The sequence below is a fragment of the Globicephala melas genome, chromosome 1 (genome assembly GCF_963455315.2).
Source record: "Globicephala melas chromosome 1, mGloMel1.2, whole genome shotgun sequence".
Lineage (NCBI taxonomy): Eukaryota > Metazoa > Chordata > Mammalia > Artiodactyla > Delphinidae > Globicephala > Globicephala melas.
Genome location: NC_083314.1, coordinates 173,606,214 through 173,619,305, shown reverse-complemented (window position 1 = coordinate 173,619,305; position 13,092 = coordinate 173,606,214). Strand labels below are relative to the sequence as shown.

General features: G+C 54.8%; 1 protein-coding gene across 2 annotated transcripts in view; it reads right to left on the bottom strand.

Moving 5' to 3' along the window:
* Window positions 1-13,092, bottom strand: part of IFFO2 (intermediate filament family orphan 2) — a 49,111-nt gene that overhangs the window by 4,644 nt on the left and 31,375 nt on the right. The window contains exons 2-8 of one of the 2 annotated variants that reach the window (XM_030876622.2): window positions 10,608-10,668; window positions 9,271-9,366; window positions 7,963-8,103; window positions 6,460-6,599; window positions 2,265-2,385; window positions 2,036-2,128; window positions 973-1,103 (exon numbers count right to left, since the gene is read on the bottom strand). In XM_030876622.2, coding sequence (XP_030732482.1) covers window positions 973-1,103; window positions 2,036-2,128; window positions 2,265-2,385; window positions 6,460-6,599; window positions 7,963-8,103; window positions 9,271-9,366; window positions 10,608-10,668 — 783 coding nt within the window. The remainder of the gene's footprint in view (window positions 1-972; window positions 1,104-2,035; window positions 2,129-2,264; window positions 2,386-6,459; window positions 6,600-7,962; window positions 8,104-9,270; window positions 9,367-10,607; window positions 10,669-13,092) is intronic. The other variant, XM_060310401.1, reaches the window with a different exon arrangement.

The window sequence follows — 13,092 nt, the reverse complement described above, 5'->3', positions numbered from 1 at the left end:
TGGTCCTGAGAGCTCCTTGGGAGCAGAAACCACGGGTCAAGCTCAGTTTTTACACTCCCATCACCTAACACACGTCTGGACAATTAACTCAGAGCCCAAAGGGAGGCCACACAGGACAGTGGTTTTGAATCCTCACTCTATCACTGCTGAGCTGGGGGGCCTGGCACAAGCTATTTTCCCTGCCTACGGGGCGCTCCTCCATCCCAACAATGGAAATAACAACAGTGGCTTCTGGGAATCAATGAGCTAAAGGTGACATGCTAATAAGCCCAGGGCCACACACACGCAACCTCCCCCTGCCTCTCCCTCTCTTACAGCCCAAACAACGGCCTGCAAGACTGTCGTCATGATAAGAGAACAATTATAATTAATGTATCTGTGCTCGATGCCAAGCATTTTATGTGTATTATCTCATTTTATTATTAGCATGTCTGTCTTCCCCGAAAGGCTGCGTGTTCCTTGAGGGCAGGGGCTCTGTCTTGGTTCTGGTGTCCCCCAGCAAATAAAAGAGGCCTGATGCATGTCAGTCTCCCGGGGACAGACCCACATGGCCTCGGGTTGGAAGACGGGAAAGGAAGGAAAATGGCTTCCTAGGGACACATGTGAGCCCCGGCCACCACCTCCACCCACCAGCTCAGCAGGAAGTGGGGCGTGGGCTCCAGGAGGGCCAGGGCTGCGAATGTTCTGCTCATCACTGTATCCCCATGGCTTTGCACAGAGCCAGCCTTCAACAGTAGCTGTTGAATCAATGGGGGCAGGGTTGTCGTGAGTGGTCACGTGAGATTAGATGTGCGAGGCATTGACACATAGTAGGAGGCTAATAGTCATCGGATGCATGGACAGGTGGACGGACGGATGGACCAATGGCCTGGGCAGGTGAAACCACCAGGCTATAAGTTGCAGCCCCACAAATTCCGCCACCCACCCCGAGGATGCCACCACTGCATTGCCAGGGAGGACAAGGCCAGGTACCTGTCTGCAGAGCCTTTGATGAGCCGGCGGCAGGTCTCCATCTGCACGTCCAGACCCCGCTTCATGCTGCACATCTCCATGTACTCATGCAAGTGTCGGTTCATGTCGCTCTTGGCCGTGGCCAGCTCCAGCTGAGAGGAACCAACATGGCATAAAGGGGAGGCCAAGTCATCCTCCCTCATAGCAGACCACTCAGCAACCTCCCGTCCTCAGTGGTGGTGGCAGCATCGGGGCCACCCCAGGACACCACGTCCTCAGGGCCCTCCCTCCGCTCTCTGCTCTCTACATACTGGTGCAGGGCCCCTAGAACCACTTCTGGTGGAAGGTGAATGGTTGCTTAGCAACTACTGGGGCAGCCCTAGCAACTCCACCCTGTCCAGCATCCCTGCAGTCCTTTCTGTGGACTGGATTAGAAAAGTCCTGAAGCCTCTCGTGTTTCTGACCCTTCTCCTCTACCAAGTGATACATCCCCCAGGAAAGGAGCTGGCCTTCTCTTTCTCCAGCGTGACAACAGCAGTGACTCTCACTGATAGATGTGGCCCAGCACACAGGCTCCAGAGCTGGGAGAACTGGGCTTACAGGCTGCTTCCTGGCTGGGGGGCCTTGGGCAAGTCACTTGGTCTCTTTTAACCTCAACTCCTCCTCTGTAAAGTGGGGCACACAGTACCCACTGCATAGCGTGGAGGCACCCAGGTCCCTCTAGGTACACACATAAGGTATGCAGATACCAGGGAGGGTGTATTTTTAAAGGGCTGAGTGCCCAGTGTCGCTTGATGTCACTCAAATGTCAGTTCTCATTATTTTGAGATCATCATCTCAGTCAATAACTTAAAAAAAAAAACCTCTCTGGGGCCAACATGGATCACCACCCCCATTTCACAGATTAGGAAACTGAGGCCCTAAGAGGGGTGTGACTTGCCCAACACTAGGCAGAGAATCAGCAGATGTCCTGACTTCCGATCCTGCATCTGCCTCGCTCTCCCAGCCCCTGTCCACACGGGCACCTAATCACCGTGAGTCTCGGGGGTCACAACCGGGTGATGTGAACCAGCTAAGGCCTCACCTCGATCTGGCCTATGGTCTCCTGGTACTCCTTGTCTCTCGTCTTGAAGAAGGATTCAGTCTCATGGATCAAGTTGCCCAGGTTTTCCTCTTGCTGGGGAAACAGAACAGAGGGGACAACTTAGCTGGGTGGTAAGGGCTGCAGGGAAAGAGTGGGGGATGCGGGATCGTGGAAAGGAAGTGCTCCCAATGCCTACCTCCCAGCCTCTAAGAAGCCATGCCCGGCTCACCTCGCCCTGCAGGTCAATGCTCGGATTGCAGTTAGTGAAGTCCTCCCAGAGCAGAAGCGTATCTTCGTTCTCCTCCCACGTCAGGCTGTCACAGTCATCATCGAAATCAAAGGTCTCCCGCCTGTTGGGGGGGACACAGGAGGGCATGAGTGAACAAAGCCAGGCTCCAGAGGCCTGGACAGGGGAGAGCAAGGGACACTGCCCTGATGACTGGGCTCCTGCCAGGTGGCCATCCAAAAAGGCAGGGGCGGTGGCCAAAGGGGACGCATGCCTTCTCCTTGGAGTTTAACTCTTTTCAAATGCAGAGTGTATTTACATATTATTTATACAATTTAAAATGTATATTCCTAAAGATGTCAGGCTTTCATTAATGGAGACTAAAGATATTTTCCTCCCAAGTTCAATCTTGTGACTGTTTTCCTTTCATTTAATAACTCATTCCTGGAGCCCCTGCTCTGCCTGAGGTGATTCATATAACCTTTTCTGCAACTTGAAAAGGTGGGTATTATTATTATTCCCATTTTACAGAGGAGGAAACTGCAGCTCAGAAAGAATAATTCCCTTGTCCAAAGCCACACTAAGCTAGGCTGTACCAGAAACTAGGGCTGATAAAAAAGAACAAAATAATGCCATTTGTAGCAACATGGATGGACCTAGAGATTGTCATACTGAGTGAAGTAAGTCAGAGAAAGACAAATATCCTGTGATATCACTTATATGTGGAATCTATAAAAAGGGTACAAATGGACTTCTCTACAAAACAGAAATAGAGTCACAGATGTAGAAAACAAACTATGGTTACCGGGGGTAAGGGAGGGAGAGATAAATTGGAAGATTGGGATTGACATATACACACTACTATATATAAAATAGATAATTAATAAGAACCTACTGTATAGCACAGGGAACTCTATTCAATACTTCTTTTCCCTACATGGGAAAAGAATCTAAAAGAGTGGATATATGTATAACAGATTCACTTTACTGTGTACCTGAAACTAACACAACATTGTAAATCAACTATACTCTGATAAAAAATTAAACAAAAAAAAGGAACCTAGGGCTGAAAGCCAGATCTTTCTGTTTCTTACGGCTTCTTCCTGCCCATCAAAACATCACCAAGCACCTATTATGTGCTGGGCACGGGACAGGCCACCATGCATGTATTAAAATGTAATTCATTCCATCCTCACAACAATCCTGTGAGGTGAGCATGATTGTTAGTCCCATTTTACAGGGAAGGAAATTGAGGCTCAGAGGGATTAGGTGGACTTCTAGAAAAATACATGCTGGAAATCAGACTTGAATGCAAAGCCTGAGCGATTTCTGGCCTTCCCTATTCACTAGAACTGGAAGTAGGGTGATGGACCATACAGGTGTGCCTGGGACTGAAGGGGTTCTGGAGGTGTACTGGTTACCCCAACTGGAGGGGACTGTAAAAATCATTCAGCCCAATATGCCCATTATCCAGATGGGAAGGCTGAGGCCTGCAGGAGTTAAATTGCTCGACCTGGTGAATCAGCTGCAGAGGAAGATGTGGGTCCCAAGTCCTGATTCCCATCCCAGGGCTCTCCCCACTGCCTACGCTCACTCCTTCAACTACTTTCTGGATCCTACAGGGCACTGCTCCCAACCCGCTGCCAATGGACCAGGCTGGAGCCACCGGGCAGAGTCCAAGAGCACCCCCGGGAGCCAGGTTCCCCACCAAGAAGCGGTTCCTGCGGGAGCCTGCAGGTGGCTCCCGGCAGCCAAGGACCAGAGCTGGGGCAGGGCTGCAGGGTGAGGCGCTGCCCACACCCCACCCCCCACAGCAAGACAGCTCGGGGCGAGCCCCTGGGTCGAGCGTCGTCGACCCATCGCCACCTCACATACTAGACTGCTGACCTCACTTCCTTCCCAGCAGCTGGGACAAGAAGGAAACCCCAGCTGAGTAATGGGGAACTAGAAAGGATAGGAAGCCGCCTGCACAAGAGAAAGGGCTGGGAAGAGCCACCCCCCTCCCCCCAGATCTGGAGGGCGGGGCTGAGCAGGAAGGCCCGCCACGGTGCAGAGAAAGTAGCAAATTTCTCCCCTTCTCCTGGGCCTGAAGCCCAAGCAACTGATTTTGATCAAAACAAAACAGCCCTGACACGGGTGCATTCATTATTCAAGGAGTTCAGAGGAGCCGGCCCGGGGCAGTGGGGGCTCTAGCTCGGGTCTCAGCCCGCAGCCCGTGGAGATGTCAGCGGGAGGGGGCCAGGGCCCTGCCCTGGTGCCTTCTGCGTGGCATTGGCTAGAACTACAAGGGTGGATGGGGTGATCAGAGGTTGGCCGTTTTTTTTTTTTTTGAACTAGGCAACTTTACAACCAGATCAACCTAATTGGATACTGAACCCCGTTCAGACCTGTCAACGCTCAGGTGCCCATTTTAGCAGCATTGGAAAGAAAGCTCTTTCATACACCTGGGAGCACAGCTTTTTAGCTCACGCCACTTCCTGGGCAGTCTATGGATTCCTGGTGACTTTATGAAAACCAGGGACAACACTTTCTTCAAAGCAGCCCTTTAATTCAACCAAATGAACCCAGCCTGGGTCTCTGGGGCATACAGCCCTGCCCTACACTCAGAAATGCCCACAGCAACGTTCAGAAAACCTAGACCCGACCAAGGGTTCTGTTCCAAAGCCCCTCTCATCAGCGAAAGATGAGACTATGAGAACTGGGTGTGGGGGGAGATGGTGAAAGATGAATCGAGAGTCTAGGAATCTCCTTGTCACCCTCAAAACAGCAAAGCCCGAAACACAGCCCCATCTCCATGTTGTTTCAAGGGAACAGTAAGTATAGGTAAGTGCTGGGCAAACCCATCCCACCCAGGTCCGATTCCCATCTTCCTGACAAGTCACCAGGGTGGGGAAGGTGTGGCAAGGAAACAGAAGAGGAAATCTCTTCCGAGCACGAAGACAGTGCTGGACCGGGAGTCAGGGGCCCGGCTCTGTCCTGACTTGCCCGGCCCTCTCTGAGCCTCATCTGTGCAATGAAGGGGCTGGGCAGAGTGATCTTGGGACTCTACCATGCTAGGCCAGCCTCCAGCATTGCAGGAAGCATTAGGAGAGGCCTGTGCCCCTGGCTTTGGAAATAAGTACGACGGCAGGAGCGCCTGCTGATAGGAGGGGCCCTCCTGGAGGGGCCTGGAAGGTCGGTGATGGCTCATCAGAGGCAAGCACTCGAATCCAGCCAGCCCCGCGGCTGGAAGCTCAGGACTCCAGAGAACGGACATCAGGCCAGAAAGTGTGCTGGGCCCTGAGACTCAGACGCAAGGGGTGGGGGAGGTAGGGGTGGGGAGGGAGGACTCCAGTCCTGGGCAAAAGCTGAGTTCCCAGGGCTCAGGGGAGAGAGCAGGCAAGAGCAGGCCAGTGGGGCAGGGGGAAAGGTGGACTCCAGAGACCCAGTCCCAGCCTGCTCTCTGACTCAAGGCCCTTAGGTGAGTCAGCCAATGCCCACAGCTGCACCCCTACCCTCCCCAAGCCCACACCGGGATACTCTACGGATTAGAGCCAAAGATGGATCAGGATTGCAAGTATAGCACTGGGTACACCAAGGCTACAATGCATCCCTGCCCCGGATGACCGTACGCAGCCAGGTTCTAGTAAGTCAGCTGTCCACAGGGGTGGGAGAGGGCTGCCCAGACTGGTAGCCCCTGACCATTTCCCATCGTGGCAAATGTTAAGCTACTAATATGCCATCGCTAAACCTGGAGTGGGCAGACATGCATACAATCAGCTTTTACAAGCTGGTACAAGTCAGCTCCAGCCCACACTGACCATACCCAGCCCAACTCTGCCACTAACCCGGGCAGCAGCTCATCCCAAGGGAAAACAAAATTGTAACTCTGTATGGTGATGGATGTTAACTAGACTTATTGTGGTGAGCATTTTACAACATATACAAATACCAAAACATGATGTTGCATATCTGAAACTAACAGAATGTTACACGTCCGTCATATTATCTCAATACAAAAAAAAAAAAAAGAACTGCCCACAAATAGGACCACCATTACCAATTTGACCCTTTCTGAAAACGTGAAACTCCGAATTCAAATTCTTTCAGAGCACGTGCTGGCCAAAGAAAACATCTGCAGGCTACTTCCGGTTTGCCACCCCTGCCCTGCCCAACCTGGGGAAACGGAGAGGAGGCCCCAGGCAGCAGGGATACTCACAGCTGGTTAAACATGCGTTTCATCTCGTCTGTGATGTTCATGGAGCCGACCTCGTCATCTGAGAACCGGTTCACCTCCCCGTCCTGCTCAGAGATGTCATCATCCGAAGCCACCTTACGCTCTTTCTTTTTGGGGACCACCTGACCCGGAAAGGACAAGATCAAGGTCACTGGGAGGCTCTGCTGGGATGGAGGGCGGGGTGGACTGGGAAGGGAGCCGGCGTCCCATAGGATGGATGGAGCATGGCTGGTGCGGCCACTGCTTGATGCCGGGTCCTCTAAGAAGCAGGCGGCGCTCGCAGGAAGCGTGAGGTGGGGAGACATGCAGGATGGAGGGGCAGATGGCCTGGACCCTTCCCTGCCCTGGGAGGCCTGGCGGTTGGGCTAGCTCAGCTCACCCCTTCACCAGAGAGGCAGCCCCATCATTTGGGGTGAAGAGCAGGCCAGACTGGGGCACTGAGTCGCCTGGTATGTCTCAGAGGCAGCCAGAGAGACGGAGAAGCCCTTACAGAGGCGCAGATGGCTCCGCGCTTCCCAGAGCCCTCCTGTTCACATGCAAAGTTGACAGGCAGGCAGCCCCAGGTTCAACAAGCTCCCTCCACTCCAAGCAGACAAGACACGACAAACCAGACGAAGGCTGAAATGGTCCCTTGCTTCCCCACAAAGGGGCAGCAAGAAGGCACGAGGTGGACAACGGGCCCCAGGGAAGCCCAGACCTCACCCCACTACATCCAAAGTCACATACTTAAAGCGACAACACGCCATACTGCCCTGGGCTCAAGCAAAAGCCAAACCACAACCCAAAACTCAAGCAGCAGCCTTCAGAGAATGACGCACGCCCTTTGGGCAGCTGGACCGGCCCCCAAGCCCTCCCTGGAGGACATTTGCCAGTGCTAACCCATTGCCTTCGCTTGGGACACACCCAGTCCCTTGCCGGTTGGAGGCGGGGTGGGGGGGACGGTACGGAGTGAGTCTCAATGTGGGACTGAAAGAGTCAACAGTCAACAGCTCCTCTTCTGAATTCTGAGGCTCGTGGACCAGGGCTCAGGCCAGCTCACCCAGTGCTCCCATAGCCTGGCCAGGGCTCCCCGACCATGGCATTTGTAGCCAGTTCCGGCTCCCAGAGGAAGAGGCAGGAAGCAGGGCAGTGGACGCAGGGTGGACGGATGGACTGAGCCCTGGAGGGTCCAGAGACCTGAGTCCTACTCCCAGCTCTGCCATGTCCGTCCTGGAGCCTGTCACGCCCACCACCCGCCCGGGGGAGCGGCGTCCTCAGCCATAGGATGAAGCGGTCAGCCTTGATGATGGAGTCAGACGTGCCTATGAGTCTATGCGTCCCTGATTCTACGTTCTCCTGGGGAGGCCAGAGGGTTGGGCGAACGCTACCTCGGGGGGAAGGGGCGTGGGCAGGGTGCGAGGAAAACGGGGGGTGGGCGGCCAGGCAGGGGCGGAGGGCGGTGGGTGGCTGGGAGTGGCAGCTGGTGAGCAGGGCAGCCCTAGTCACCTGGAAGATCTTGGACACGTCTTCCGAGTTCCGCTGCTGTGCGACATCGCACAGCTTGGCCGTGATATCGATTCGGCGGCAGATGTCCATGTCCACCTTCATGGCCTTTTCTTGGATCTTTGTGTCCAGGTCTGTCATGGGCTGCAGGGAGGACAGCAGGGGGTTACGTGAGCGAGGGATGGAGCAAGCATGGGGGTCGGGAGGCGCTCCCAGGCTCTGACTGGACAGAGGGTTGGGGAGACCCCCAGGTGTCGGGCGGGAGGCCCCGCAGTCCGAGGGGGTCCTTGAGCCTTTTTTGGACTTGAAGGGTCGGGCCAGCTGCTTGGGTTCAGGGCAGGGGGCGGAGGGACTGTGGGAGCCTAGGGCTTCGGCGCCGAGTGGACAGTGTGTTTGCTGGTCACCCTAAGGGCTGGAAGGCATCCTCTCAGCAGATACAGCGTCAGTATTTATTTTGTCAGAGCAGAGAAAAAAGAAAGACAAGTCCCACTGCTGAAAGACCCCCCTGCTTTCCCACCGGGCCTGCTCCACCTGTACCCCACACAGAGATTCCTCCTACGGCTGATGGTTGGGGCTGCCTAGGATGGGGGGTCCACTGGACCCCAGTGAGGGGAAGCCACATGGCCTCTTCCAGCCACCCCAGCTCCACGCCTCTCGGGACCAGAACTGCTCCAGGCTGAGTCACCTGGACTGGGCTCCTTCTCCTTTGTGGAGACTCTCTCTACATACTAGCCGCTGCTTGAAGGTGGCAGGAAACCAGGTCCCCAGTAGGAAGAAGGCCCTTGCTGCCACCAGCTGCCCCTGCCCATGGTTACTCAGAGGGGCTCCGATCGTCCCAAGGATGTGCACACTGGCCTGTCCCGACTTTACAAAGCAAACCCTGCTGAAGGCCGCTGGCCCGGGGAGCCTCTCAGGCCGGCGCAGATCAGACCCGGGGTCTCCTTCAACCTGCCATTGGCCGCCACTGCGCCCAGACACAGAGGCCCATGGCCACCACCCGCCCTCACCGTGGTGAGCTGGCAGGAGATGAAGCAAACGCACACAGACCATCAGAAGAGCCCCAGGGAGGGCGGGATGGGTTAAAGCAGCGGATTAATGCATCTCTACTCAGACCAAGGGAAGCAGAAGTGGGGAGGGGACAGGGAGGGGGGCCTGGTCTCCGATGCATCCGTCATCCTCACGGGTCAAACGCAGCCAGCCAGGATTCTAACTAGAAGCCGAGCTCTGGAGCCTCGGAGTGAATGAAGCGTTTTGCATGATGGCTGTGGGGGGAAGTCATGATGCCTGGGGGTGGTGGTCGGTGGCACTTACGTCACTCATGAGCCCCTTAAACACCACCAGCTCGGCCTTGAGACGCTCAATCTTCTCATTCATCTCCTCCTGGATGGCTTCTGCTTCCTGCGCTGCCTACAGGGGATGAAGATGGGGGAGGTTTTAGGGGGGCTGGTCTCCCTGTTGGAGGGGAGGGGATGGACACCTGGGTCCAGAGCCCCGGACACCTGACATCCAACCAAGCCGGGTGCCTTTGTGCCAGGGAAGGAAGGGGTGCCAAGGACCTCATCCCAGCCTGGGTCCCCACTCAGCCCTCGCTCAGCACAGGGCATCGCTCAGCCTAGAACACTTCTCCAAGGATTATTTATTGTATGGAAAAATCCATGGCAGACGTTAAGAGAAAAAGTGGATGTAAAAGGGATCCCAGTAGTAGGTCAATTCACGTGAAAATGCCAAAACATCTGACCATCTCCGATCTCCAGAATGGCAACGTCACACGTGCCACCCTAACGGAGCGTGCGCACCTCGGGCTTGTGTGTGTCTGCACAGAAAAGACCAGAAGGTCACATGCCAATCTATCCACAGTGGAGCAGGGAGAACTGGAGGTGAGTTTTATTTTCTTCTCTGTGCTTTTCTGAATTTTCCAGGTATTTGACCATGAGCATGTTATGTGTATAAAGCAAAAAGTACTTTTCTTATAAAAGAAAGCGGGGTGGGGGGACGTTCATCCTTTTCCTTCTGCATATTGACATTATTTTAATCTGTCTCTAACTTCCTTAGAAGATCAGTGTTTATTTTCTTTCTTTCTTCTTTCTTTCTTTTTTTCTGGTTATTATTTATTTATTTAGAGGATCAATACTTTAGATATCAGAAGGCAGTTAAAGAGCCTTCCATGCCTTCTCCTGGGGTTGCCATTCTTGCGCCCATTTGGCCGAGAGGAAAACAGAGGCCGAGAAGGTAAAGTTTGTTGCCCAGCGTACACAGTAGGCGAGTGAGAAGCAGGCCCACCCAGAACACAGAGCCACCAAGCCAGAAGAGCAGAAGAATGTCCTCATGCCCGCTGCTGAGCACCTGCCAGGGCTGGGAGCCCACCTGATGATGTGGCCACCCGCCCTCTGCAGGGCACTCAGCCCCGAGTCTGTTCCTGCATGCCAGGGGCAGCACCAGGATTCCCGTGCCCAAGCTTTTCTGCAACTCTTGTGCTGGTGCCTTCCCAGCCCCAAGGAGGGGAGGCGGGAGAGGCCTCCGGCTCCATCGAGGAGAGACTGAGGCAGCAGGAGGTAGCAGAGCACAGAGGCTGTGCTGGGAACTGCCCCCGGCTTTGCCCCTTGGCCACGTGGTTCTCCTGTGAGCCTCTCCTGGTCGGGACCTCTCACCTCCTGCAGCGTGTCCACCATGGTCTGTAGGTTCATGCGCTTGGCGAGCTCCTCCTCCCATCTGCAAGAGACAAGAGGGACAGGTGGTCAGAGGGCGGCCTCCCCAGGCCAGTCCAGCCTCAGACACAATACCAGCACCCACCCTGGGCCCGTCCCCGGGCTGGGCAAGGAAGGTGCAGCAGCGACTCTATCCTTGCCTGCCCCTCGGGAACTCCCAGTCTAGGGAGCTAGATGTGTGGGACAGCCAGGTGACCCATGATACCAGGTGGTGGTGACGGGTGCCAGGCTCCGGGCATGAGCACAGCACCACTGGGAGATGACAGCAGGAGGGACCGCCAGCCCCCCACACAAACTGTAAAGCACTGTACAAATGCTACTGCTCCTTCCGTTCCTGTAAGACATGGTACTGAAGCTGCGCTCAGGGGCAAGGCTGCAGCCAGCACCACTTTCAGGCTCTCCTTTGCAACCACAAGAAACAAATTTGATTGTGCCAACCGTCTCAATCTCGGAGTCAATTTGTCCTACAACCTACCCTAACCAACAAAGACATCTCCTACCTAGCTGTTATCATCCCTATCTTACAGATGAGGAAACTGAGGCTCAGAGAGGTTAAACACCTTGCCCAAAGACAGCTAGTTAGGGGGTGGGGCTGGACTTCAGACCCAGGTCTGTTTCATTACATTAAAACAAAAAATAAATATAACTCTCCCTTATTTAATGCTTATTAAGTGCCAGGCTCTATTCCAGGGGTGTTACATACGTCATCTCGTTTGTATGTATGTGGGCTGAAGTTGAACAGGAAAGGACAAAGGGGAGAAGGCACATGGGGGCTCTGAGTGTACCCCCAGCATTAACCGGAGGCAGGACAGGATGATGATAGAGTTACCACAACAATACCAGCCCACCTTAACTGAGTGCTTACTTTGTACCAGACACCATTCTACGTGATGTAATTCAATCCTCAAAACAACCCTCTACCCTAGGTGCCACCATGATCCCCACGTTACAGGGGAAGCAAGGAAGAGTCAGGTACCCAAGGTCAGGGTGAGGACAGGTGGGGCCAGGACTCAAACCCAGGCTGGAGACTCCAGATTGAGTGCTTGTAACCCTGCCAGGCTTTCTGTAGACCCAGGACCCATCAGAGCCCTAACCCACTCCCCACCCAGATGCCCCTCCTTCCCCAGAGGGACAGGTCCTTCTCCCCCCACCCCCATCCTGGGACAGACCGACCAGGAGTTTCTCTCTTTCTTCACCCTACGGCTGCCTCCCTACATGGCCTCAGAGCAGGCAGGTCTGGAAGCCTTTTAGGATGCTGTCGGGGCCAGCTAAAAATAGGCCAGAGGGGAGGGATGGCTGAAGAGTGGGTTACGTCACCAGCTTTTGGAAACAAGAGAAAACGGATACTGTTTGCACACACAGAGGAAAATTCCTCCTCTTTCCCACATGAGACACGACGGCCCCGGCCAGGGCTCCCAGAGGACACACTCGCCACTCACCCCCCATCCCCCGTTCCCCTCGGTCTTTACCAGCCCCCAGTGGTGGTGGCCAGGCCTAGATCTTCTGTGGGCTGCAGAGTTCAGAACCCGGTGGGCAGTGGGGCTGGGATAGGGGTCCTGGCAGGGATGAGGAACACAGAGGAAGCTAAGGAGGGGCAGTAAGAGAATCTAAGGGTCTAACCCAGGTGGGATCATCTCACTGAACACCCTCGTTGTACAAATAGGACAACTGAGTCCAGCCCCAGGCCCAGTGTGGGGAACAGGAATCCCAGGTGGGGAGAAGTTCAAGGCTGCCCTCACCTCGCCCAGCAGCATGGGGCATCTGGGGCTCCCCTCAAGGGAGGCCAAGGCCCAGAACACAGGTCCCAAGCTGAATCATCTCTACTGGCCACGCTGCCCTGAGGGGGCAGGGGGCTCAATTCCAAAGCCGCTGAGCAGAGCAGGGACAAGGGAGAGCCCGGTGTGGCACTGGCTGCAGCCTGGCTCCTGAGGCCAGCCTCACTACTGCATCTTGCAGCAACACCAGGGGCGGCAGAGGAGTGGGCAGTGAGGGTTGAAGATGCGGGCACCCAGGGACATCTCTCCTCCACACACACTCATTTCCAAGACAGGCTTTGGGGATAAGGCCCAGCCCCTCCTCCCTTTTCCTTTAAGCAAACTTCTTGTGAGGAAGGTGGGGCAGGGGTCAACAGACCCATTGAACAGACGGGAAAAATGAGGCCCAGCAAAGGAAAGCAACTTGTCTCAAGTCAACTCAGAGCGAGAACTTAAGCCACGTCTTTGGGTCTCCAGACACATTAGCTGTAGTAGCAGCAGCCACTGATTGGCAAGCACAGTCTGAGTCCCACGCACTGGGCTCAGTGCCTTGTACACATCTCATCGGCTTTCATGAGAATTATTAACACTCTCGGGTAAAGAAATTTTCCCCAAACCCATTTTGTAGATGAGAGAGCTGAGGTTCAGAGAGGTGAGGTAACTTGTCCAGGGTC